The sequence below is a fragment of the Anolis sagrei genome, chromosome 13 (assembly GCF_037176765.1).
Source record: "Anolis sagrei isolate rAnoSag1 chromosome 13, rAnoSag1.mat, whole genome shotgun sequence".
Classification (NCBI taxonomy): Eukaryota; Metazoa; Chordata; class Lepidosauria; order Squamata; family Dactyloidae; genus Anolis; species Anolis sagrei.
In genome coordinates, this window is record NC_090033.1 from 3,578,730 (window position 1) to 3,605,856 (window position 27,127).

General features: G+C 50.4%; 1 protein-coding gene across 10 annotated transcripts in view; it reads left to right on the top strand.

The window, feature by feature from the left end:
* The window catches only part of SAMD11 (sterile alpha motif domain containing 11), a 231,996-nt gene extending 210,274 nt beyond the window's left edge, over nt 1-21,722 (top strand). For all 10 annotated transcript variants that reach the window (XM_060758988.2, XM_060758987.2, XM_060758989.2 and 7 more), the window contains 3 exons: nt 10,477-10,601; nt 14,887-14,997; nt 20,940-21,722. In XM_060758988.2, coding sequence (XP_060614971.2) covers nt 10,477-10,601; nt 14,887-14,997; nt 20,940-21,191 — 488 coding nt within the window. In that variant the 3' untranslated portion in view covers nt 21,192-21,722. The remainder of the gene's footprint in view (nt 1-10,476; nt 10,602-14,886; nt 14,998-20,939) is intronic.
* The last annotated feature ends 5,405 nt before the right edge of the window (nt 21,723-27,127 follow it).

Sequence of the window (27,127 nt, forward strand, 5' to 3'; positions counted from 1 at the left end):
GAACTCCGGGTGAAAGGTGGTTCTGGTCAGGGTTGGCTTGATGTGCCTTCCTCTTGGCACGTTTCTCCCTATCACCCTCCATTACTGCTGGTCACAGCTGACTTCCAGCTAGAGTTCTCAAGGTTCTCCGTGTCTATAGATTTGTGATCTCAGGTTATCAGATATGGTTATTTACAAAAGCAGTGAATGGCTGCCGTATCTGAACAATCGTTCCCTTCTAAACACATTAGAACTAGCTATTAGATTTTTGTGGGATGCCGGATCCCATATCCTGCCCAAGAATTGCAAGAAGATAGTGGCTGCCCATCGAGAGCCATATTAGAAAAGACTCAAAGGAGGGAAGATGTGATGTCTGCAAAGACATAGGGCTTGGCCATGTTCCAGGGAAGAAAGGAGGAGAAGACTGGCTCTGCCGGCACTTTAGAACTAGCTATTAGATTTTTGTAGGATGCCAGATCCCATATCCTGCCCAAGACTTGCAAGAAAATAGTGGCTGCCCATCGAGAACCATATTAGAAAAGACTCGAAGGAGGGAAGATGTGATGTCTGCAAAGATTTAGAGTTTGGCCATGTTCAAGGGAAGAAAGGAGAAGAAGACTGGTTCTGCCGACACTTTAGAACTAGCTATTAGATTTTTGTAGGATGCCGGATCCCATATCCTGCCCAAGACTTGCAAGAAAATAGTGGCTGCCTGTCAAGAGCCATATTAGAAAAGACTCGAAGGAGGGAAGATGTGATGTCTGCAAAGACATAGGGCTTGGCCATGTTCCAGGGAAGAAAGGAGGAGAAGGCTGGCTCCGCCGGCACTTTGGAGGAGGAGGAGAAGGAGAACCATTTTCCATCCCCAGTGACAGAAAATTATCGACATTGCCGGGTCGATTCCCCGAGCCGCCTTATGAAAACCTGGCCGTTGCCAAATGACCTCATCTCGTCCGGGGTTTTGGCCGCAGCAGCGCTCCCCTCCCCGCAGCCCCCGTCCTTCTGGAACAAAAAGGTGAAGGATGGACCTGCGAGAGGCTAAAATCTTCCGATCGATCTGCAGTCTGGAGAGCAATTAACGCCAGCCTCCCAGGGCCACTCCGTGACCCTTCGCTCTCTGCGGGATGGAGAGAGGAGAGAGAGCAGAGAGAGGAAGAATAACAAGATGGATTTGCTCCCCTCTGCTTGGGTCAGGGGCAAAGACCAGATGGAAGAGCCGGCTGCTCTCTTTGGCTTGCCGCGGCCTCCTGACCCAAGATGTTTGGAGACGAGGGAAGAAGCTGGGTTTGGACTGGGAAATAGTTGAGCTTCTGCTCTACTGAGGAACTGCAACCGCCTCCTTTTAGCCAGATACATCCGACAGGCCTCTGGGTTTGTTTTCACCAAGCTGCAGAAAATCGTAATTTTAACCGAATAGGTATCTGGACATTTGTGGTCCTCGTAGATGAGACACCATAATTATCAACATAAGAACATCAGCCCTAGCCTTGTCTTACTCAACTGCCGAGTGTGCCTGCCCTGTTTGGCATAATTCTGCCCACACGAAGCAGGTGAACATTGAACGAAACATGCAGAATAATCACAGGATGTCTTAAACCTACACCTGTTGATAAATTCTCATTGACGAAACATGCAGAATAATCACAGGATGTTTGAAACCTACACCTGTTGAGAAACTCATTGAATGAAACATACAGAATAATCACAGGATGTCCTAAACCTACACATGCTGATAAACTCATTGAACGAAACATGCAGAATAATCACAGGATGTCTTAAACCTACACTTGTTGAGAAACTCATTGAATGAAACATGCAGAATAATCACAGGATGTTTGAAACCTACACCTGTTGAGAAACTCATAGAATGAAACATGCAGAATAATCACAGGATGTTTGAAACCTACACCTGTTGATAAATTCTCATTGAATGAAACATACAGAATAATCACAGGATGTTTGAAACCTACACCTATTGAAAAACTCATTGAACAAAACATGCAGAATAATCACAGGATGTTTTAAACCTACACCTATTGAAAAACTCATTGAACGAAAGATGCAGAATAATCACAGGATGTTTGAAACCTACACCTGTTGAGAAACTCATTGAACAAAACATGCAGAATAATCACAGGATGTCTTAAACCTACACATGCTGATAAACTCTACAAATAATCTGGCATTGCTCCCCCCCCCCCAAATGTGCAATGGGAAGTTGTTGCTAAATGTGAGAGAAATAACGAACCCTGTGAAAGCCCCCCACTACATGGCTACCAGCCTCCTCCCAGTAGACGCGAATCAAGGAAAAGCTTTATGAGAATTACCACTCTTCTTGTACGAAACATGCAGAATAACCACAGGATGTCTTAAACCTATACCTGTTGATAAAACCAAAAGCTAGCTGGCATTGCCCCCCCCCCCCTCCCAATTAGCGATGGGAAGTTGCTGCTACGGTAAATGTGAGAGAAATAAGGTTGAACCCTGTGAAAGCCCCCCACTACATGGCTACCAGCCCCCTCCCAGTAGACACAAATCAAGGAAAAGCTTTATGAGAACGACTACTCTTCTTGGACGAAACATGCAGAATAATCACAGGATGTCTTAAACCTATATCTGTTGATAAAACCAAAAGCTAGTTGGCATTGCCCCCCACCCAATGTGTGACGGGAAGTTGCTGCTAAATGTGAGAGAAATAAGGTTGAACCCTGTGAAAGCCCCCCACTACATGGCTACCAGCCTCCTCCCAGTAGACGCAAATCAAGGAAAAGCTTTGTGAGAATGACCATTCCTCCTGGCGTCCCCCCAGCAACAGCAAGGGTATCCCTCTGGGCAGCAAACCAGGAAATCCCAACTGGATGGCCCTCCACGAGGGAGGGTCTTCCTCCAGGGACAAACCAAGAATGGAGAACTTCTGAACAGACTCAGAAGTGGAGTGGGCAGATCAAAAGACAACCTGGCAAAATGGCACGACCTAAACGAATCACACACCTTGTGTGACTGTGGAGCAGAACAGACAACTCCACATCTGCATGCTTGTCCACTATGCCCTGCCTCATGTACAGAGGAAGAATTGTTGGAGGCTACAGACAATGCCGTTGATGCTGCCCGTTTTTGGTCAAAAATATATTTAGCCACTTTTATTTTTATCAGTTTTTATACTAATTTATGCAATGCTTTTGATACGAAATAAATAAATAAAAACAAGATTCGGGAAAACTTGGAGGGAAAAAACACTGCCCAAGATAGTGGTAGAATTCCGGAATTTCAGAATTAACTTCTTGAAGCTCAACCACCACGGGATGCCCAGTGCGCCCACCACCGAAGGAGCAAGGGAGACGGAAGTCCACGCACCACCAGTCCAAGGCTCTGGGACAGGGCGAATCCAAAGAGCTGTGTGAAAACTGCCCGCCCGACGGCAACGACAAAGAGATGACAGACTCGGAGAGCGACGCTGATGCGAAGGAGGAGAATGAGGCAAGTCATGCTCTCTCAGCCTCAGAAAAACCACGATACAACTCAGAAACAAGTTGAAGGCACACAACAACAGGATGGTTGAATGTGTTGGGCTTCATCCTTGGAATGCACAAGTCATCAAGCTTCCGTATCTCAATGAGTAGATAGAGATAGGATTTGGCTGAAGGATTCCTTTCCCAAAAGGATTTTGTCTTTCCTCCTCCTGCTAGCCACTATCTACTCCACTTTTGAAGATGTAGCAATGGAATCTCTGTGATCGAACTTCCTTTTTAGAAGTATTTTCATTGCCCTGGATTGGCCATGTGGCCACCCTCCATTGTCTCTTCTGCTTTTTCTTCCTTTCACTGAGGATGCATTTTGCCTCTTTCTTGGGCAAAAAGTAGCTGCATGGATTTTTTTTATATTTTACCCTTTACTTTCCTTAGGAGATGAGATTTAATTAGCTTCAAGACCTTTTACCCAACTTTTCTTTCCTTTCACTGAGGATGCATTTTGCCTCTTTCTTGGGCAAAAAGTAGCTGCATGGATTTTTTTTTATATTTTACCCTTTACCTTCCTTAGGAGATGAGATTTAATCAGCTAGTTAGCTTCAAGACCTTTTACCCAACTTCCTTTTCTAAAAGAGTTGTGTGTTAGTTGACTCAAGCCAGGCTGATGTGGGCTCTCTATGCAATTCCTGTTGCTCCACAAGGAATTTCAGCCGGGTTTGTTGACTTTGGAAAAAACGCAACATTGCTCTTTCTCCCTCCCTCCAGAAGCTGCCAATAAAGTGCTTCAGTCCCCACCCCATTCCCAGCCATCCATCAGCCCAGAAATTTTTAGGACACCAGGCACACTGTGTGATGTATGTGCGTGTTTCCTGCTGACGGAGAGAGGAAGGGAGGCTGAACTTTCCTGTGATAAATATTTTGGCAGCGCCTGCGACTGTGTGTGGAAAATACTTGTGGGTTCTCGCATTCCCTCCCGACTCAGAGGTGTCTGATTTATTTTTTCTCTCCCCTCCTCCCCTCAAATTTCTCTCTTTTGTGGTAAACGAGCAGGAGAGAACGGAGATCCTTTGCTGTCCTATGGTGGTCGTGCACCGTCACCAGCCTCTCATGGCTGACTTTGCATTGGAAACCAGGACCTTCTTTATCCCAGGTCCTACTGTTTTCCTCTCCAACGCAGAGTCTCGGGCACTGTGAAGGTTCTTTCCCAGCACCGTGAAGTTCTTCTAAAAGGGTTGAATGAAAAGTAATGCCTCCACCTTTGTAGCTAACAGTACTGGTATGCAGCAGGTACTGGCTTGTTCAGTAGACTCTCCTCTACTGTTCCATTTTGGCAGGAAGTCTTAGCAGAAAAAGTAATGCCTCCGCCTTCATAACTCCTCAACAGCAGCATGTACTGGCTTGTTCAGTAGACTCTCCTCTACAGTTCCATTTTGGCAGGAAGCCTCAGCAGAAAAAGTAATGCCCCCACCTTCGTAACTCCTCAACAGACGGCAGTACTGGTATGCGGCAGGTACTGGCTTGTTCAGTAGACTCTCCTCTACAGTTCCATTTTGGCAGGAAGCCTCAGCAGAAAAAGTAATGCCCCCACCTTCGTAACTCCTCAACAGATGGCAGTACTAGTATGCGGCAGGTACTGGCTTGTTCAGTAGACTCTCCTCTCCAGTTCCATTTTGGCAGGAAGCCTCAGCAGAAAAAGTAATGCCTCCGCCTTCGTAACTCCTCAACAGATGGCAGTACTAGTATGCGGCAGGTACTGGCTTGTTCAGTAGACTCTCCTCTACAGTTCCATTTTGGCAGGAAGTCTTAGCAGAAAAAGTAATGCCCCCACCTTCGTAACTCCTCAACAGATGGCAGTACTAGTATGCGGCAGGTACTGGCTTGTTCAGTAGACTCTCCTCTACAGTTCCATTTTGGCAGGAAGTCTTAGCAGAAAAAGTAATGCCCCCACCTTCGTAACTCCTCAACAGATGGCAGTACTAGTATGCGGCAGGTACTGGCTTGTTCAGTAGACTCTCCTCTACAGTTCCATTTTGGCAGGAAGTCTTAGCAGAAAAAGTAATGCCTCCGCCTTCGTAACTCCTCAACAGATGGCAGTACTAGTATGCGGCAGGTACTGGCTTGTTCAGTAGACTCTCCTCTACAGTTCCATTTTGGCAGGAAGTCTTAGCAGAAAAAGTAATGCCTCCGCCTTCGTAACTCCTCAACAGATGGCAGTACTGGTATGCGGCAGGTACTGGCTTGTTCAGTAGACTCTCCTCTACAGTTCCATTTTGGCAGGAAGTCTTAGCAGAAAAACTAATGCCCCCACCTTCGTAACTCGTCAAAAGTTGGCAGTACTAGTATGCAGCAGGTACTGGCTTGTTCAGTAGACTCTCCTCTACAGTTCCATTTTGATGGAAAGCCTTAGCATTCAATGGCTGTGTTGTTAAAGTGCGAAGTATGGAACACTGTGCAGACGGTCGGTCAATGCGACTTAAGCAATGAGCCGTCATTGAATTCTTGACCGCAGAAGGTGTCACTCCAAAGGAGATTCATCAGAGAATGCAAGCTGTTTATGGTGATTGTGTTGATGTGAGTACTGTGCGTCGTCGAGCGACTAAGTTTAAAGATGTTGAGGCGACACCTTCTGCTGTCAAGAATTCAATGACAGCACGTTGCTTAAGTCGCATTGACCGACTCATCTCGTTGTGTTTCAAATAATAATAATAATAATAATAATAATAATAATAATAATATACCCATACACCCATGTAGTAATGTCGACAGACTTTACCTGGCCAGAAAATCAGGAGGCATTGACCGACCGTCTGTTCAGAGTTCCATACTTCACACTTTAACAACACAACCGTTCAACGCTAAGGCTTCTCGCCAAAATGGAACTGTAGAGGAGAGTCGACTGAACAAGCCAGTACCTGCTGCATACCAGTACTGCCATCTGTTGAGGAGTTACGAAGGTGGAGGCATTACTTTTCACTTTAACAACACAACCGTTCAACGCTAAGACTTCTTGGCAAAATGGAACTGTAGAGGAGAGTCTACTGAACAAGCCAGTACCTGCCGCATCCTAGTACTGCCATCTGTTGAGGAATTACGAAGGTGGAGGCATTACTTTTCACTTTAACAACACAACCATTCAATGCTAAGGCTTCTCGCCAAAATGGAACTGGAGAGGAGAGTCTACTGAACAAGCCAGTACCTGCCGCATCCTAGTACTGCCATCTGTTGAGAAGTTACGAAAGTGGAGGCATTACTTTTCATTCAACCCTTGTAATTTAGAACTGAACTGAAGAACGTACTTGAAATGGTTCTCAACCTCTGGGTCGCAGCCCCTTTGAAGGTCGAACAACCCTTTCCCCATGTTCCCACATGGGGAGCTGGAGCTGACAGAGGGAGCTCAACTGTGCTCTCCCCAGATTCGAACCTCCGACCTGTTGGTCTTCAGTCCTGGCAGTACTAACTCATTGCAGGGGACAAATCCCAGGGAGAAAGAGAAGTAAAAATAAAAAAATACAATCTGTATACCAAATATTTACATTACGATGCATAACAGTAGCAAAAATACAGTTATGAAGTAGCAATGGAAATAATTTTATGGTTTGGGGGTCACCACAACATGAGGAATTGTATTAAGGGATTGTGGCGTTAGGAAGGTTAAGACCCACTGCCCTATAGCCATGGACCGGGGCTGTGGCGCAGCTAGTTAGTAGCCAGTTGTATTAAAATCACTACTGACCGAGAGGTCATGAGTTCGGGTCGGAGTGAGCTCCTGACCATTAATAGTCTAGCTTGTTGTTGACCTATGCAGCCTGAAAGACAGTTGCATCTGTCAGACGCCCTCTCTAGCAGGCGTCTGATGCTTGGACCGGGCTGTGGCGCAGCTAGTTAGTAGCCAGTTGCATTGAAATCACTACTGACCGAGAGGTCATGAGTTCGGGTCGGAGTGAGCTCCTGACCATTAATAGTCTAGCTTGTTTTTGACTTATGCAGCCCGAAAGACAGTTGCATCTGTCAGACGCCCTCTCTAGCAGGTGTCTGACACTTGGACCGGGCTGTGGCGCAGCTAGTTAGTAGCCAGCTGCATTAAATGAAGTCAGCCCGGGTCGGAGTGAGCTCCCAACCATTAATAATCTAGCTTGCTGTCAACCTATGCAGCCCAAAAGACAATTGCATCTGTTAGACACCCTCTCTAGCAGCAGCTGACCTGGGCAACAAAGCTGGCTAGCATTTCTGGGAGTTGAAATCCAAAACACTTGGACCGGGCTGTGGCGCAGCTAGTTAGTAGCCAGCTGCATTAAATGACTACCGACCGAGAGGTCATAAGATCAAAGCCAGCCTGGGTCGGAGTGAGCTCCCAACCATGAATAGTCTAGCTTGCTGTTGACCTATGCAGCCTGAAAGACAGTTGCATCTGTCAGACGCCCTCTCTAGCAGGCGTCTGACACTTGGACCGGGTTGTGGTGCAGTTAGTTAGTAGCCAGCTGCATTAAATAACTACCGACCGAGAGGTCATGAGATCAAAGCCAGCCCGGGTCAGAGTGAGCTCCCAACCATGAATAGTCTAGCTTGCTGTTGACCTATGCAGCCCAAAAGACAGTTGCATCTGTCAGACACCCTCTCTAGCAGCAGCTGACCTGGGCAACAAAGGTGGCTAGCATTTCTGTGGTGCAGCTAGTTAGTAGCCAGCTGCATTAAATGACTACTGACCAAGAGGTCATGAGATCAAAGCCAGCCCAGGTCAGAGTGAGTTCCCGACCATTATTAGTCTAGCTTGCTGTCAACCTATGGAGCCCAAAAGACAGATGCATCTGTCAAGTAGGAAATTTAGGTACCGCTTTACGGGGGAGGCTAATTTAACTAATTTATGATGCCATAAAACCTTCCAGCAGCGTGCAGAAGAATGAGGAAGTACTCCATCAAAGGACCCAGTGAAAGCGGCATCTCCCCCTGTGGCCAGAATCGAGCATACCCTCATGAAGCTGGAATGTTAAATTGCCTCTGTGTCTGTCTGTATATGTTTTATGCCTAAAGCTAGCTTGGTTGGAGGGAGCTCCCGACTATTAATAGTCTAGCTTGTTGTTGACCTATGTGTTAGAACTGGGTGGTTCTAATTCAGTGTGTAATTGGACCCATGTTCTGTTACTCGTCTTTGCAATTCACTAGCAGGGCTCTCTAGTGTCTCTGTTTTTGTACAGTTAGGGAAGGCAGGCTGCGATACAGCCAATGCCTCTCGGCTGACGTGTCTCTAGTCCCGTGAAGTAGTTGGATGTGAAGCCGAGACCTGGCTCGGTGATACTGGGAGTGTTGACGCTGAAGCAGAGCCAAGCAGCCGATGCTCAAGGCCGCCAGCCAAGCGGAGGAGGGAGGAGGAGGAGGAGGAGGCTCCGTTCCGACAGCCGTTCTGCCGAGCTGCTCTCCTTGGCCTCCCTCCGGAAGGAGGAAGTGCATAATTTGAAATCAGTTGGCTGTGGCTGCCAGATCTCCTCCAAGGAGACGGAGGAGGAGGAGACGCTTGCTCCGGCTGCAGATGGAGGCGTCTTGCTGGAGCCTCCTCGGCTGTGCCTGGAATAATTGAGTTCGATTCCACTTCTTCTATTTACCAAGTCACCATTGTTGTTCTTCTTCTATGGAAGGAGGGAGGAAGAAAAGCCGCTCCCTGGCGTTTGGCATAAACTATGTCTGGTCTGGTTGAAAGAGAGGAAAAACCCAAAGAATCTTGGATCAGGCTTCTATCATCACTTGACTGGAAGTTGGGTACAGGCATATGCGAGCCTTTGGAGCTTGACAGGAGTCCGTATTTCACCAACGAAGATACTCACATGCTTCTCATTGAGCTAACTCACTGTTGGGTGAGTGGGATTATTAACAAAAGACCCTCTTCATAAATGCACAGGAGAGTAACTTAGCAGCAGCAGCGTGACGCAGCAACAGTAGCCCAAAGTGATAAAAACACTCTGAGGCCTTTCTCCCACTGAGGCTTCTCTCACACAGAGAGTTCTCTCAGACTGAGGTGCCCCGAAGCACACAGACCAATGTTACCTCTTCCTTAAGAGACTTTTTCTTAAGGAGCTTCACACACGAGGCCTTCTCATAACGAGGCCTACCTCACACTCTGAGGCCTTTCTCCCACTGAGGCTTCTCTCACACAGAGAGTTCTCTCAGACTGAGGTGCCCCGAAGCACACAGACCAATGTTACCTCTTCCTTAAGAGACTTTTTCTTAAGGAGCTTCACACACGAGGCCTTCTCATAACGAGACCTACCTCACACTCTGAGGCCTTTCTCCCACTGAGGCTTCTCTCACACAGAGAGTTCTCTCAGACTGAGGTGCCCCGAAGCACACAGACCAATGTTACCTCTTCCTTAAGAGACCTTTTCTTAAGGAGCTTCACACACGAGGCCTTCTCATAACGAGGCCTACCTCACACTCTGAGGCCTTTCTCCCACTGAGGCTTCTCTCACACAGAGAGTTCTCTCAGACTGAGGTGCCCCGAAGCACACAGACCAATGTTACCTCTTCCTTAAGAGACTTTTTCTTAAGGAGCTTCACACACGAGGCCTTCTCATAACGAGGCCTACCTCACACTCTGAGGCCTTTCTCCCACTGAGGCTTCTCTCACACAGAGAGCTCTCTCAGAATTGTGGTGCCCAGAATTGGACACAATATTCCAGATGTGGTCTAACCAAAGCAGAATAGAGCATGGGGAGCATTGCTTCCTTAGATCTAGACACTAGGCTCCTATTGATGCCTGAGGCCAAAATCCCATTGGCTTTTTTTGCCGCCACATCCCATTATGCCAGACTCCCCAGGTCTCCCACTTCCTTGCTCCCTTTCCCCGGCGAAAGACCCGGCAGGAGGTCAGGGCTAGCGGATTGACCCTGGCTGCCGTTTTAATTGGCGCTTCATTAAAGATGGATGCGTGGCTGGAGGAAAAGGCTGAGATGCAGCCCTGGGTCCGGAGTCTACCTCTGATTGATGCCCCGCTCTTCTCCAACCCTCAAAATCCTTTTCTTCCTCTCTATCCGTCTCCTAGGTACGATGGGAGGTCTCTTTTTGGATGGCGAAGAGAGCCCCGCGCTGGAGGATGTCAGCAAGTGGACGGTGGAGGACGTCTGCAGCTTTGTCGGCGGATTGTCCGGCTGCGCGGAATACACTCAGGTACATACATCCCCAAGGAGTCCACTTCCAAATGGGTTTTTTCTCTTTGCCACCCACAAAGACGCTGTTGCAAGAGGGGGAAAAGAAATCAAGAACTCGTAGAACTTTTCGTCTGCATTGAAGTGGGTGGAACAGGGCTGGGAAATCCTCAACGGGAATATCCATAACGAGTAACGACAAGAACTGGGTTGCTGTGAGTTTTCCAGGCTGTCTGGCCATTTTTTTTTTTTTGGTCATAACTGCAAGTCACTTCTGGTGTGAGAGAATTGGCCGTCTGCAAGGACGTTGCCCAAGGATGCCCGGATGTTTTGATCTTTTCCCATCCTTGTGGGAGGTTTCTCTCATGTCCCCGCATGGGGAGCTGGAGCTGACAGAGGGAGCTCATCCGCGCTCTCCCCGGATTCGAACCTCCAACCTGTTGGGTCTTCAGTCCTGCCCGCACTAGGGTTTAACCCATCAGGGGCTCAATTGTCTGGCCATGTGCGAGAAGCATTCTCTCCTGACATTTCGACTGCGCCATCGGGGGCTCCATTGTCTGGCCATGTTCGAGAAGCATTCTCTCCTGACGTTTCGCCTACATCTATGGCAGACATCCTCGGAGCTTGTGAGGTCTGTTGGAAATGAGGAATGCTTCTGGAACATGGCCCGAAAGACATAAAGCAACCCATTTACATTATGATTCAGAACAGTAGCAAAATTACAGTTATGTAGTAGCAATGAAAAAAAAATGTTATGGTTGGGGGTCACCACCACGTGAGGAACTGTATTAAGGGGTCATGGCATTAAGAAAGTTGAGAACCACTGCGTTAAACCCTTGTGCTGGCAGGACTGCTGATCGAAAGGTTGGCGGTTTGAATCGGCGAGTGGGGTGAGCTCCTGTCTGTCAGCTCCAGCTTCCCATTCTGGGGACATGAGAGAAAAGCCTCCCACAGGATGGTAACATGGGGTCGCGGCGTTTAGAAGGTTGAGTACCACTGGGTTAATCCCTTGTGCTGATCGAAAGGTCAGCAGTTCGAATCGGGGAGTGGGGCGAGCTCCCATCTGTCAGCTCCAGCTCCCCATTTTGGGGACATGAAAGAAAATCCTCCCACAGGGTGGTAACATGGGGTCGCGGCATTTAGAAGGTTGAGTACCACTGGGTTAATCCCTTGTGTTGATTGAAAGGTCAGCAGTTTGAATCGGGGAGTGGGGCGAGCTCCCATCTGTCAGCTCCAGCTTCCCATTTTGGGGACATGAAAGAAAAGCCTCCCACAGGGTGATAACATGGTGTTGCGGCATCCAGAAGGTGCCGAAGGGACACTGCCACCGCACCCTTCGTAAACAAGGGCATGTCAACACTTCCAGAGCTGGCCGACTAAGAGAAAACATGTATGAAGTTGGCACGGAGGGAGTTAAAAGCGGAGGCAGCTCTTTTGCTGTTGCTTTTGTCCACATCAAGCTTGGCGTTGAACCGGTTCTTTGACTCCGCAAGGAAGTCAGGCCGCCTGGGGAGGCACCGGGAAGCCGCCGGCCTGCTTCCTCTCCTCCGGAAACCGCAGCCGCTGCAGCCAGGGAGGTCTGGCATGGCGCTGACCTGCGCTGGGCAGCACAAGCCCGGCGTTGGAAGCCGTGGAGAGCCCCAGGGAGCCTCCATCTGCGTCTCTTTGCATCCCACACACAGCTTGGCTGTTTGGCTTTTGAGGAGGGCAGGAGCAGAGGGACGCTTCCAGCTCGGCGAGGGAGGAAAGCAATCCCGTCAGTTGAGGTCTGCTGGGTCACAGCACAAAGGGAACACATGCTGCGAGGAGAACGCCACTAGTGAGCGTGCCCTCCTTTCGGAGGAAATACTTTGCACAGCTGCTCTGTCTGCATTCAGTCATTTACTGAGCGGAACTAAATGGCTGAATGCAGCTCTCGGCACCGATCCCGTTTGTGTACGTTCCCCTCCTTGCAAGGAGAAAGCAAGCACAGCAAGGAGAGGCCCCAGATAGAACCATCGCCCTTGGGTGCTCATTCTCTATTTCAGAGAAAGAGCACCCATGGACCAAAGTGATCCCTGGTCAAAGTGGTCCCTGGTCAAAGTGGTCGTTGGTCAAAGTGGCCCCTGGTCCAAGTGATCCCTGGTCAAGTGGTCTCTTGTCAAAGTAGTCTCTGGTCAAAGTGGTCCTGGTCAAAGAGGTCTCTGGTCAAAGTGATCCCTAGTTAAAGTGATCCCTGGTCAAAGTGGTGCTTGATCAAAGAAGTCTCTGGTCAAAGTGGTCCCTGGTCAAAGTGGTGTTTGGTCGAAGAGGTTCTTGGTCAAAGTGGTCTTTGGTCAAAGTGGTCCTGGTCAAATAGGTCCCTGGTTAAAGAGGTTCCTGGTCAAAGATATCTCTGGTCAAGTGGTCCTTGGTCAAGGTGGTCCCTGATCAAAGTGGTCCTTGGTCAAAGTGATCCCTGATCAAAGAGGTCCCTGATCAGAAGTCCCTAGTCAATATGGTCTCTGGTCAAAGAGGTCCCTGGTCAAAGTGGTCCTGGTCAAATAGATTCTTGGTCAAAGAGGTCCCTGGTCAAAGAGGTCCTTGGTCAAAGTGGTCCCTGGTCAAAGAGGTCCTTGGTCAAAGTGGTCCCTGGTCAAAGTGGTCCCTGGTCAAAGAGGTCCTTGGTCAAAGTGGTCCCTGGTCAAAGTGATCCCTGGTCAAAGAGGTCTTTGGTCAATGTGGTCTCTGGTCTTAGAGGTCCCTGGTCAAAGAGGTCCTTAGTCAAAGTGGTCCCTGGTCAAAGTGGTCCCTGGTCAAAGAGGTCTTTGGTCAATGTGGTCTCTGGTCTTAGAGGTCCCTGGTCAAAGTGGTCCCTGGTCAAAGAGGTCTTTGGTCAATGTGGTCTCTGGTCTTAGAGGTCCCTGGTCAAAGAGGTCCTTGGTCAAAGTGGTCGTTGGTCAAAGTGGCCCCTGGTCCAAGTGATCCCTGGTCAAGTGGTCTCTTGTCAAAGTAGTCTCTGGTCAAAGTGGTCCTGGTCAAAGAGGTCTCTGGTCAAAGTGATCCCTAGTTAAAGTGATCCCTGGTCAAAGTGGTGCTTGATCAAAGAAGTCTCTGGTCAAAGTGGTCCCTGGTCAAAGTGGTGTTTGGTCGAAGAGGTTCTTGGTCAAAGTGGTCTTTGGTCAAAGTGGTCCTGGTCAAATAGGTCCCTGGTTAAAGAGGTTCCTGGTCAAAGATATCTCTGGTCAAGTGGTCCTTGGTCAAGGTGGTCCCTGATCAAAGTGGTCCTTGGTCAAAGTGATCCCTGATCAAAGAGGTCCCTGATCAGAAGTCCCTAGTCAATATGGTCTCTGGTCAAAGAGGTCCCTGGTCAAAGTGGTCCTGGTCAAATAGATTCTTGGTCAAAGAGGTCCCTGGTCAAAGAGGTCCTTGGTCAAAGTGGTCCCTGGTCAAAGAGGTCCTTGGTCAAAGTGGTCCCTGGTCAAAGTGGTCCCTGGTCAAAGAGGTCCTTGGTCAAAGTGGTCCCTGGTCAAAGTGATCCCTGGTCAAAGAGGTCTTTGGTCAATGTGGTCTCTGGTCTTAGAGGTCCCTGGTCAAAGAGGTCCTTAGTCAAAGTGGTCCCTGGTCAAAGTGGTCCCTGGTCAAAGAGGTCTTTGGTCAATGTGGTCTCTGGTCTTAGAGGTCCCTGGTCAAAGTGGTCCCTGGTCAAAGAGGTCTTTGGTCAATGTGGTCTCTGGTCTTAGAGGTCCCTGGTCAAAGAGGTCCTTGGTCAAAGTGGTCTCTGGTCAAAGTGGTCCCTGGTCAAAGACATCTCTGGTCAAGTGGTCCTTGGTCAAGGTGGTCCCTAGTCAAAGTGGTCCCTGGTCAAATAGATTCTTGGTCAAAGAGGTCCTTGGTCAAAGTAGTCCTGGTCAAAGTGGTCCTGGTCAAAGAGGTCCTTGGTCTAAGAGGTCCTTGGTCAAAGAGGTCCCAGGTCAAAGAGGTCCCTGGTCAAAGAGGTCCCTAATCAAAGAGGTCCCTGGTCAACGTGGTCCATGGTCAAAGTAGTCCCTGGTCAAAGAGGTTCTTGGTCAAAGAGGTCCCTGGTCAAAAAAAAGGCAGGGAACCACTGCTCTATTTCAGTGAAGACTCATTAAGACATGGCTGCTTTCAGAAATATGTTCCAACCCAACCCACGGTTCTCTGAAGGCTACAGAGGTTGACACTGCTCCAGGGCACCTTAAGGATCCCTTGTGCTTTTATGTTAAGTCCACACTGAAGCTCAATAGGCTGTAGTGTTGGATAGTCTTCCTTTCTGAACCAGCTTGAGCCATTTGATAATGGCCTCCCTTCTCTTTCCCCATCAACAGGTCTTCCGGGAGCAGGCCATCGATGGTGAAACCTTGCCTCTTTTGACCGAAGAGCACTTACTGAACAACATGGGACTGAAACTGGGGCCAGCGTTGAAGATACGATCGCAGGTAGGTGAACTATAAATCCCAGCAACTATAACTCCCAAATGTCAAGGTCTACTTTTCCTCAAACTCCACCAGTGTTCACATTTGGGCATAAACAGGGAGGGGAGAGCAGGCGTGCTTGGCACATGGCAGCATAGTGTCAAATGTCAAATGTCAAGACCTATTTCCAAATGTCAAGACCTATTTTCACCAAACTCCACCAGTGTTCACGTTTGGACATAAGCAAGGAGGGGAGAGCAGGCATGCTTGGCACATGGCAGCATAGTGCTACAACTTCCAAATGTCAAAGTTTATTTTCTCCAAACTCCACCAGTGTTCACATTTGGACATAAGCAGGGAGGGGAGAGCCGGCGTGATCAGCGCAAGGCAGCGTTGTGTACATGTGCGAGCGAGGGAGAGCAGGCAAGGCTGGAGAAAGGCCCATGCCAGCGAATCTCTGTCAAGGTCTATTTTCACCAAACTCCACCAGTGTTCACATTTGGGCAGAAGCAGGGAGGGGAGAGCAGGCGTGATCAGCGTAAGGCAGCATTGTGTGCATGTGCAAGCGAGGGAGAGCAGGCGAGGCTGGAGAAAGGCCCGTGCCAGCGAGTCCCTGTCAAGGTCTATTTTCACCAAACTCCACCAGTGTTCACATTTGGGCAGAAGCAGGGAGGGGAGAGCAGGCGTGATCAGCGCAAGGCAGCGTTGTGTGCATGTGCGAGCGAGGGAGAGCAGGCGAGGCTGGAGAAAGGCCCGTGCCAGCGAGTCCCTGTCAAGGTCTATTTTCACCAAACTCCACCAGTGTTCACATTTGGGCAGAAGCAGGGAGGGGAGAGCAGGCGTGATCAGCGCAAGGCAGCATTGTGTGCATGTGCGAGCGAGGGAGAGCAGGCGAGGCTGGAGAAAGGCCCGTGCCAGCGAGTCTCTGTCAAGGTCTATTTTCACCAAACTCCACCAGTGTTCACATTTGGGCAGAAGCAGGGAGGGGAGAGCAGGCGTGATCAGCGCATGACAGCATTGTGTGCATGTGCGAGCGAGGGAGAGCAGGCGAGGCTGGAGAAAGGCCCGTGCCAGCGAGTCTCTGTCAAGGTCTATTTTCACCAAACTCCACCAGTGTTCACATTTGGGCAGAAGCAAGGAGGGGAGAGCAGGCGTGATCAGCGCAAGGCAGCGTTGTGTGCATGTGCGAGCGAGGGAGAGCAGGCGAGGCTGGAGAAAGGCCCATGCCAGCGAGTCCCTGTCAAGGTCTATTTTCACCAAACTCCACCAGTGTTCACATTTGGGCAGAAGCAGGGAGGGGAGAGCAGGCGTGATCAGCGCAAGGCAGCGTTGTGTGCATGTGCGAGCGAGGGAGATCAGGCGAGGCTGGAGAAAGGCCCGTGCCAGCGAGTCTCTGTCAAGGTCTATTTTCACCAAACTCCACCAGTGTTCACATTTGGGCAGAAGCAGGGAGGGGAGAGCAGGCGTGATCAGCGCAAGGCAACATTGTGTGCATGTGCGAGCGAGCGAGGGAGAGCAGGCGAGGCTGGAGAAAGGCCCGTGCCAGCGAGTCCCTGTCAAGGTCTATTTTCACCAAACTCCACCAGTGTTCACATTTGGGCAGAAGCAGGGAGGGGAGAGCAGGCGTGATCAGCGCAAGGCAGCATTGTGTGCATGTGCGAGCGAGGGAGAGCAGGCGAGGCTGGAGAAAGGCCCGTGCCAGCGAGTCTCTGTCAAGGTCTATTTTCACCAAACTCCACCAGTGTTCACATTTGGGCAGAAGCAGGGAGGGGAGAGCAGGCGTGATCAGCGCAAGGCAGCATTGTGTGCATGTGCGAGCGAGGGAGAGCAGGCGAGGCTGGAGAAAGGCCCGTGCCAGCGAGTCTCTGTCAAGGTCTATTTTCACCAAACTCCACCAGTGTTCACATTTGGGCAGAAGCAGGGAGGGGAGAGCAGGCGTGATCAGCGCATGACAGCATTGTGTGCATGTGCGAGCGAGGGAGAGCAGGCGAGGCTGGAGAAAGGCCCGTGCCAGCGAGTCTCTGTCAAGGTCTATTTTCACCAAACTCCACCAGTGTTCACATTTGGGCAGAAGCAGGGAGGGGAGAGCAGGCGTGATCAGCGCAAGGCAACATTGTGTGCATGTGCGAGCGAGCGAGGGAGAGCAGGCGAGGCTGGAGAAAGGCCCGTGCCAGCGAGTCCCTGTCAAGGTCTATTTTCACCAAACTCCACCAGTGTTCACATTTGGGCAGAAGCAGGGAGGGGAGAGCAGGCGTGATCAGCGCAAGGCAGCATTGTGTGCATGTGCGAGCGAGGGAGAGCAGGCGAGGCTGGAGAAAGGCCCGTGCCAGCGAGTCTCTGTCAAGGTCTATTTTCACCAAACTCCACCAGTGTTCACATTTGGGCAGAAGCAGGGAGGGGAGAGCAGGCGTGATCAGCGCATGACAGCATTGTGTGCATGTGCGAGCGAGGGAGATCAGGCGAGGCTGGAGAAAGGCCCGTGCCAGCGAGTCTCTGTCAAGGTCTATTTTCACCAAACTCCACCAGTGTTCACATTTGGGCAGAAGCAGGGAGGGGAGAGCAGGCGTGATCAGCGCAAGGCAACATTGTGTGCATGTGCGAGCGAGCGAGGGAGAGCAGGCGAGGCTGGAGAAAGGCCCGTGCCAGCGAGTCCCTGTCAAGGTCTATTTTCACCAAACTCCACCAGTGTTCACATTTGGGCAGAAGCAGGGAGGGGAGAGCAGGCGTGATCAGCGCAAGGCAGCATTGTGTGCATGTGCGAGCGAGGGAGAGCAGGCGAGGCTGGAGAAAGGCCCGTGCCAGCGAGTCTCTGTCAAGGTCTATTTTCACCAAACTCCACCAGTGTTCACATTTGGGCAGAAGCAGGGAGGGGAGAGCAGGCGTGATCAGCGCATGACAGCATTGTGTGCATGTGCGAGCGAGGGAGAGCAGGCGAGGCTGGAGAAAGGCCCGTGCCAGCGAGTCTCTGTCAAGGTCTATTTTCACCAAACTCCACCAGTGTTCACATTTGGGCAGAAGCAGGGAGGGGAGAGCAGGCGTGATCAGCGCATGACAGCATTGTGTGCATGTGCGAGCGAGGGAGAGCAGGCGAGGCTGGAGAAAGGCCCGTGCCAGCGAGTCTCTGTCAAGGTCTATTTTCACCAAACTCCACCAGTGTTCACATTTGGGCAGAAGCAAGGAGGGGAGAGCAGGCGTGATCAGCGCAAGGCAGCGTTGTGTGCATGTGCGAGCGAGGGAGAGCAGGCGAGGCTGGAGAAAGGCCCATGCCAGCGAGTCCCTGTCAAGGTCTATTTTCACCAAACTCCGCCAGTGTTCACATTTGGGCAGAAGCAGGGAGGGGAGAGCAGGCGTGATCAGCGCAAGGCAGCATTGTGTGCATGTGCGAGCGAGGGAGAGCAGGCGAGGCTGGAGTAAGGCCCATGCCAGCGAGTCCCTGTCAAGGTCTATTTTCACCAAACTCCACCAGTGTTCACATTTGGACATAAGTGGGGAGGGGAGAACAGGTGTGCTCAGCGCAGGGCAGCATGTTACAGATGTGTGGGTGAGGGAGAGCAGGCGAGGCTGGAGGGAGGCTCGTGCCTTTGAGTAGCAATGAAGTAGCAATGAAAATAATGTTATGGTTGGGAGTCACCACAACATGAGGAACTGGATTAAGGGGTCGTGGCATTAGGAAGGTTGAGAAACATGGCTATAAAGTTTCCCTTGTACTCCCAAAAGAGTTTGCGCGAATGGAAGTCCCCCTGCCCTCTCCCCATCCGCTCGCCAGGGACGCCAGAGATGTGGAGCTCCTATTAATCACCTTCCGTCTTGCTCCTTTGCACCTCCGCAGCTGGTTTCTGTTAGGGCGGCAATAAAAACAGGGGCTGCCACTGAACCCAAAACAACCAGTGCATTATTCGGGTAGCAAAACGTGGGGGGTTTTCGTTTTCGCGTTTTCGCTTTCCCCTCCCAGTGCGCAAAACACAAAAAGGGGGGCCACCCTCTTCCAATGAACATGAACGGTCCTGGATTCCCGCCTCCCCTGCTTTCTCCTTCCGTGAATCAGTTTTATTTCCTGCGGAATTGATCCACGGGGAACAATTGCCCAGAGAACCTTTTTATTAGGCCCCTCGTAAACAGTAAGGGCTGCAGGGAAAGTCATAAAGTCGCCCGTATTGTTTTAACATAATATAACGAATGTATATGGCTGGTGGGTCAAGGGGGGGGGGGGGGGGGGTCGGAGGGGAGACAGGGGCTAAGTCAGCAAAGGGTGTTTATTCCATCATTGTCCGTCTCCAAATGAGAGGATTTGCTTTGGGATTGTACTCGAGTCAAGGTTTTTGGAAGAAAAGGAGTGGATGAATGGTCCGAACCCCTAAGTCCAGAAGAAAGGGAGAACGGCAGTCTATCCATTGCAGTCTGGGGCTTGAGGACCAAACCTGTCCTCCTTCTGAAGGTATTTGGTGGCATTCCAGTTAGGCTGTACTAGAAGTCCTGCTATCTCTTCACCTTCTGCTCTGCTTTTGGTCATAGTTAACTCCTTGGCTTTGGGGAAGTAGTTCCTGTAGATCCCAACCGGTGGACCAAAGCCCACAAGTGGCCCACGAGACCTAAACTAAGGTCCAAGAGACATGCATTTTTAGGCCGGTTTAGGGGGTCCCTGGTCAAAGTGGTCCTTGGTCAAGTAGTCCCTCGTCAACATGGCCCCTGGACAAAGTGGTCCCTGGTCAACATGGTCCCTGGTCAAAGTGGTCCCTGGTGAAGCAGTCCCTGGTCAAAGTGGTCCCTGGTCAAAGTGGTCCCTGGTCAACATGGTGGCTAGTCAAGTAGTCCCTGGTCAACATGGTCCCTGGTCAAAGTGGTCCCTTGGTCAAGTAGTCGCTGGTCAACATGGTCCCTGGTCAAAGTAGTCCCTGCTCAAGTAGTCCCTGGACAAAGTGGTCCCTGGTCAACATGGTCCCTGGTCAAGTAGTCCCTGGTCAATATGGTCCCTGGTCAAAGTGGTTCTTTGGTCAAGTAGTTGCTGGTCAACATGGTCTCTAGTCAAAGTAGTCCCTGGACAAAGTGATCCCTGCTCAGGTAGTCCCTGGACAAAGAGGTCACTGGTCAAAGTGATCCCTGGTCAAGTAGTCCCTGGTTAACATGGTCCCTGGACAAAGTGGTCCCTGGTCATAGTGATCTCTGTTCAGGTAGTCCCTGGTCAACATGTTTTGATGTTTTACCTTCGTTTTGGGAGGCTTCTTTCATGTCCTCTTACATGGAGAGCTGGAGCTGACAGAGGAGCTTACCCGCTCTCCCCAGATTCAGACCACTGAGCGACTTGAGAAACTGCAAGTCACTTCTGGTGTGAGAGAATTGGCTGTCTGCAAGGACGTTGCATAGGGGACATTGCCTGGATGTTTTACCTTCATTTTGGGAGGCTTCTTTCATGTCCTCTTACACGGAGAGCTGGAGCTGACAGAGGAGCTTACCCGCTCTCCCCGGATTCAAACCACTGAGCGACTTGAGAAACTACAAGTCACTTCTGGTGTGAGAAAATTGACCGTCTGCAAGGACATTGCATAGGGGACATTGCCCAGATGTTTTACCTTCATTTTGGGAGGCTTCTTTTATGTCCTCTTACACGGAGAGCTGGAGCTGACAGAGGAGCTTACCCGCTCTCCCCGGATTCAAACCACTGAGCGACTTGAGAAACTGCAAGTCACTTCTGGGGTGAGAGCTTTGGCCGTCTGAAAGGACGTTGCCAGGATGTTTTGATGTTTTACCATCGTTTTGGGAGATTTCTTTCATGTTCCCGCATGGGGAGCTGGAGCTGACACAGGGAGCTCATCCACACTCTCCCCGAATTCGAACCTCTGATCTGTCGTCTTCAGTCCTGCCGGCACAAGAGTTTAACCCATTGCACCAATAGATTAGTACCAGAGTTTGACTGCTTCCACTGTTTGTGTGCTCACTCACATCATGTCTGTTTTTGTTCTCACCCACAGGTAGCCAAGAGGGTCGGCCGCGTGTTGTACATGGCCAGCTTCCCCATGGCTTTCCCGCTGCAGCCTCCGGGTTTGCGACCCACCGACCGCGACTTGCCTCCTGCCGCCGAGCTGCGCCCGTCCTCCACGGGAAGCGTGCCCTCCTCCCCCTACCACAGCACTCTCCTCCCCACCAGCCGCGTCTCGCCAAAGCAGGAAAACGGAAACCCTTTGCTCGCCGGTCTCAACGACGCCGCCAAGCCGCCATCTTAACTGCCCTCTCCCGCTTCGTTGTTCGGACTCCCGGAGCCGAGGCCTACACGGACTCCGAGGAACGGAAAGAGTCCGTGCGAAAGGGAGATGGCCGGGACGAGCAGGGCAGGGGGAAACCAACCCAAAGATTCCTCGGAAGCAATTTGGAAGCGACGTACGGTTTGGGAGGGGACTTTGACGGTCTTTCTTTCGCAATTTGGGAGATCGTCCGAGAGAGTCGAGGACTCTGGTTGCCATTCCATGCCCGGACGGAAACTAATCATCTCCCTTTTCCTTGTCCCTCGCCGGAACATGTAAAACCGTTCCTCTTTCGGGGTGTGTCTATGCATCGCTAAAGAACGACTTTCGAAACAATACCAAAGACATCGATGAACCGAACTCCGTGTTTACTTCTATTTGGACGGTACGCCCTGCGCGGTACAGTTTCCGCTCTCCGTTTTGTTTTGTGTTTTGTTACAAGGATTTTGCATTTCAGGGTTTTGCTGCTTCCGACACTGCAAAAGACTCTCGTTCTCGCCGAGCTCTGCACAGACTGAATAATAATATTACGAATTATAGTGTTAGGGAACCGAGGGGAGCGAGGGGTGTGGCGCAGGCGGTTCTCCGCTCCTCCAACAATGTGTGTACAGAACTCGTGCGTCCCGTTTTGATTTGGTACTCGCTTCGGGTTACTTGAAGAAGGCCTTGTTTATTTTGGGGTGTTGTGTGGTCATACGTTACTCTCTTTCTACTTTGCTTTTTATGAATGCTCCCTAAGGATCTGGGTGAACTACAACTCCCAAAAAATCTCGGGTCAATCCTCCCCAAACCCTGCCACTATATACAGTTTGCCACCTTGGGTCTGTGTGCCAAGTGTGGTCCAGATGTGTCAGTTGTAGTTCTGGATACACGTGAACTACAACTCCCATATGCCAAGGCCAATCACTCCCAAACCCCGCCTGTATGCACAGTTGGCCACCTTGGGTCCGTGTGTCAAGTGTGGTCCAGATGTGTCAGTTGTAGTTCCGGATACATGTGAACTACAACTCCCATATGCCGAGGCCAATCACTCCCAAACCCCGCCTGTATGCACAGTTGGCCATGTTGGATCTGTATGCCAAGTGTGGTCCAGATGTGTCAGTTGTAGTTCTGGATACACGTGAACTACAACTCCCATATGCCAAGGCCAATCACTCCCAAACCCCGCCTGTATGCACAGTTTGCCACCTTGGGTCTGTGTACCAAGTTTGGTCCAGATGTGTCAGTTGTAGTTCCGGATACATGTGAACTACAACTCCCATATGCCAAGACCAGTCACTCCCAAACCCCACCTGTATGCACAGTTGGCCATGTTAGATCTGTGTGCCAAGTGTGGTCCAGATGTGTCAGTTGTAGTTCCGGATACACGTGAACTACAACTCCCATATGCCAAGGCCAATCACTCCCAAACCTCACCTGTATGCACAGTTTGCCACCTTGGGTCTGTGTGCCGAATGGGGTCCAGATGTGTCAGTTGTAGTTCTGGACACACATGAACTACAACTCCCATATGCCATGGCCAATCACTCCCAAACCCCGCCTGTATGCACAGTTGGCCATAATGGATCTGTGTGCCAAGTTTGGTCCAGGTCCATCGTCGGCGAGCCATGCAAATTCCACACCAATGGAGAGAGCTTCATCTATGCTGACGATCATGCTCATCTATGCTGACGATCATGCTATCACCACTCAAGTTCCTATAAATCATGAATTCTCCCCAAGCCCCTCTAGCACAGGAAAGAGGTAAGGGAGAGGCAGTGGTCAGGGTCATGCAAATTCCACACCAATGGAGAGAGAAAGGAACCCTAGGATGTGGTGCTCACTACAACCTTCAAGATCCTTGGAGGGACTGCTTTCTGGATAAGGGTGAACTACAACTCCAACATGCCAAGGACAATCAACCCTAAACCCCGCATGTATGCACAACTGGCCATGTTTGATCTGTGTGCCAAGTTTGGTCCAGATCCATCGTCGGCTGGGTTCAGTACTCTCTGGATAAGGGTTAACTACAACTCCCAGATTCCCAGGGCAATCACCCTCCAATCCTAAGTGTATGCACAGCTGGTCATGTTGGGTGTGTGTGCCAAGTTTGGTCCAGATCCATCATCGCCTAGGTTGAGCACTCTCTGGATACAAGGTGAACTATAACTCCCAGATTCCCAGGGCAATCACCCTCAAATCCTGGCAGTATGCACAGCTGGTCATGTTGGGTGTGTGTGCCAAGTTTGGTCCAGATCCATCATCGCCTGGGTTGAGCACTCTCTGGATAAGGGTGAACTACAACTCCCAGATTCCCAGGGCAATCACCCTCAAATCCTGGCAGTATGCACAGCTGGTCATGTTGGGTGTGAGGGCCAAGTTTGGTCCAGATCCATCATCGTCTGGGTTGAGCGCTCTCTGGATACAAGGTGAACCACAACTCCCAGATTCCCAGGGCATTCACCCTCAAATCCTGGCAGTATGCACAGCTGGTCATGTTGGGTGTGTGGGCCAAGTTTGGTCCAGATCCATCATCGCCTGGGTTGAGCACTCTCTGGATAAGGGTGAACTACATCTCCCATATGCCAAGGGCAATCACCCCCAATGTCCACCATGTTGGGTCTGTGTGCCAAGTGTGGCCCAGGTCCGTCATCTGCTGGGGTCAGTGTTTTCTGAATACAGGTGAACTATAACTCCCGAATGCCAAGTTCAATCACCCCCAAACCTAGCCAGTATGCAAAGTTGGCCGTGTTGGGTCTGTGTGCCAAGTTTGGACCAGATCTGTCACTGGTGGGGTCCAGAGGGCTCACAGAATATAGGTGAACTATAACTCCCAAATGCCAAGTTCAATCATCCCCAAACCCAGCCAGTATACAAAGTTGGCCATGTTGGGTCTGTGTGCCAAGTTAGTTTCAGGTCCATCGTTGGCAGGTTTCAGAGTGCTCTTAAGAGGTGTACTATACATCCCAGTCCCTAGAACTATAAATCATGGTCAGCCAGTTACAGAAGGGACAGAGAGTTTCATCTATGCTGACGACCATGCCATCCCCGCTCAAGCTCCTGTAAGTCATGGTGAATTCTCCCTAAGCCCCTCTAACATAGGAAAGGGTTAAGGGAGCGGCAGTGGGCAGGGTCATGCAAATTCCACACTAGTGGAGAGAGAAAGGAACCCTGGGATGTCCTTGCAAGGTCCTTGGCGGAGATGCTTTTGGTGGCTCGTCAGCACTGTGGGTTACAGCTGTTTGTGGAGGTAGAAGGCTGTCTGTATGACAACCTCCCGCCTCACCCAATTCCACACCAATGGAGAGAGAAGGGAACCCTGGGATGTGGTGCTCACTACAACCAGCAAGGTCCTTGGAGGAAGTGCTTTTGGTGGCTTGTCAGCACTGTGGGTTAAAGCTGTTTGTGGAGGCAGAAGGCTGCCTGTGTGACAACCTCCTGCTTCACCAATTCCACACCAATGGAGAGAGATGGGAACCCTGGGATGTCGTGCTCACTACAACCGGCAAGGTCCTTGGAAAAAGTCCTTTTAGTGGCTTGTCAGCACTATGGCTTAAATATGTTTCTGGAGGCGGGATGCTGCCTGTCTGACAACCTCCTGCCTCACCAATGGAAAGAGAAAGGAACCCTGGGATGTGATGTTCACTATAACCTGCAAGATCCTTGGAGGGGTGCTTTTGGTGGCATGTCAGCACTGTAGGTTAAAGCTTGGGCCAGGTTAAAGCTGTTTGTGGAGGCTGCCTGTGTGACAACCTCCCACCTCACCCAATTCCACACCAATGGAAAGAGAAAGGAACCCTGGGATGCGGTACAACCTGCAAGGTCCTTGGAGAGGGTGCTTTTGGTAGCTCATCAGCACTGTGAGTTAAAGATGGTTGTGGAGGCGGGATGCTGCTTGTGTGACAACCTCCCGCCTCACCAATTTCACACCAATGGAGAGAGATGGGAACCCTGGGATGTGGTGCTCACTACAACCGGCAAGGTCCTTGGAGGAAGTGCTTTTGGTGGCTTGTCAGCACTGTGGGTTAAAGCTGTTTGTGGAGGCAGGAGGTGCTTGTGTGACAACCTCCCGCCTCATCAATTCCGCACCAATGGAGAGAGAAAGGAACCTGGGATGTGGTACAACCTGCAAGGTCCTTGTAGGGGGTGCTTTTGGTGGCTCGTCAGCACTGTGGATTAAAGCTGTTTGTGGAGGTGGAAGGCTGTCTGTGTGACAACCTCCTGCCTCACCAATTCCACACCAATGGAGAGAGAAGGGAACCCTGGGAAGTGGTACAAACTGGAAAGTCCTTGGAGGGGGTGCTTTTGGTGGCTTGTCAGCACTGTGGGTTAAAGCTGTTTGTGGAAGCAGGAGGCTGTCTGTGTGACAACCTCCTGCCTCACCAATTCCACACCAATGGAGAGAGAAGGGAACCCTGGGATGTGATGTTCACTATAACCTGCAAAATCCTTGTAGGGGGTGCTGTTGGTGGCATGTCAGCACTGTAGGTGGCATGTCAGCACAGTGACAACCTCCCACCTCAGCAATTCCACACCAATGGAGAGAGAAAGGAACCCTGGGATGTGGTGCTCACTACAACCGGCAAGGTCCTTGGAGGAAGTAGTTTTAGTGGCTTGTCAGGACTATGGGTTAAAGATGTTTGTGGAGGCGGGAGGCTGTTTGTGTGACGTACACACATATACATTTTCACTTTTCTTATGTGTATAGATGTGGGGAGTGTATGTGCGCGTGCGTGGTTACTTTGGAAAGGGGGCGGGGGTCAGTACCTGAGAAGGCCTATGGGGCAGCCCGCCTGCGCCGCTCTTGCCCCGCTCCCCAGCTCGCCCTTTGTACAGTAGTGGAAAACAATCACGTGGTTGATGCTCGTCCGTCTTTCTCTCGACTTTCCGTTGGAAACAACTGCACGTTCTACTTATTTTTGTTGGTTTGTTTGCCTTTTTTCAGAACCGAATGAAATCAGAGAAAGATCGCTCGGTGGTACCTTCGCTTCTTTGTCCTCTCTTGTAAATGGTAACGATCTGTCACCTCGAGGCCAACGCTTTCTGACAAAACAATTTAAATAATAATAATAATAATAATAATAAAGAAATCACTTAATTTATAAAATGGTGGCTCTGCAGGCTGACTGTGTCTTTCAAAAGAGGGGCGTTTTGGTGGAAGAAGAATGGGAATGCGCTGGGTTTCCCGCCGGAGCGGCACCTATTGATCTACTCACATGTTTTTGAACTGCTAGGTTGGCAGAAGCTGTGGCTAACAGTGGGAGCTCACCCCGCTCCTGTGGATTCAAACCGCCAACCTTTCAGTTAGCAAGTCCAGCAGGTCAGCAGTTTAACATTTGCATGTTTTCGAACTGCTAGGTTGGCAGAAGCTGGGGCTAACAGTGGGAGCTCACCCCAATCCTGTGGATTCGAACCGCCAACCTTTTAGTCAGCAAGTGCAGCAGGTCAGCAGTTTAACATTTACGTGTTTTCGAACTGATAGGTTGGCAGAAGCTGAGGCTAACAGCGGGAGCTCACCCTGACCTGCAGATTCGATCCACCAACATTTCAGCCAGCAAGTCCAGCAGGTCATCAGTTTAACATATGCATGTTTTCAAAATGCTAGGTTGGCAGAAGCTGGGGCTAAGAGTAGGAGCTCACCCCGCTCCCGTGGATCCAAATAAATGAATAAATGTGGGCGAAAGGTCAGAAGGGAATGCTTCCAGAACATGGAAATATAAATGCTGCAAATAAATAAATGTGGGCAAAAGGTCGGGAGACAATGCTTCCAGAACATGGGAATATAAATGCGGCAAATAAATAAATGTGGGTGAAAGGTCAGGAGAGAATGCTTCCGGAACATGGGAATATAAATGCTAGAGATAAATAAATAAATAAATAAATGAATAAATGTGGACCAAAGATCAGGAGGGAATGCTTCCGGAATATGGGAATATAAA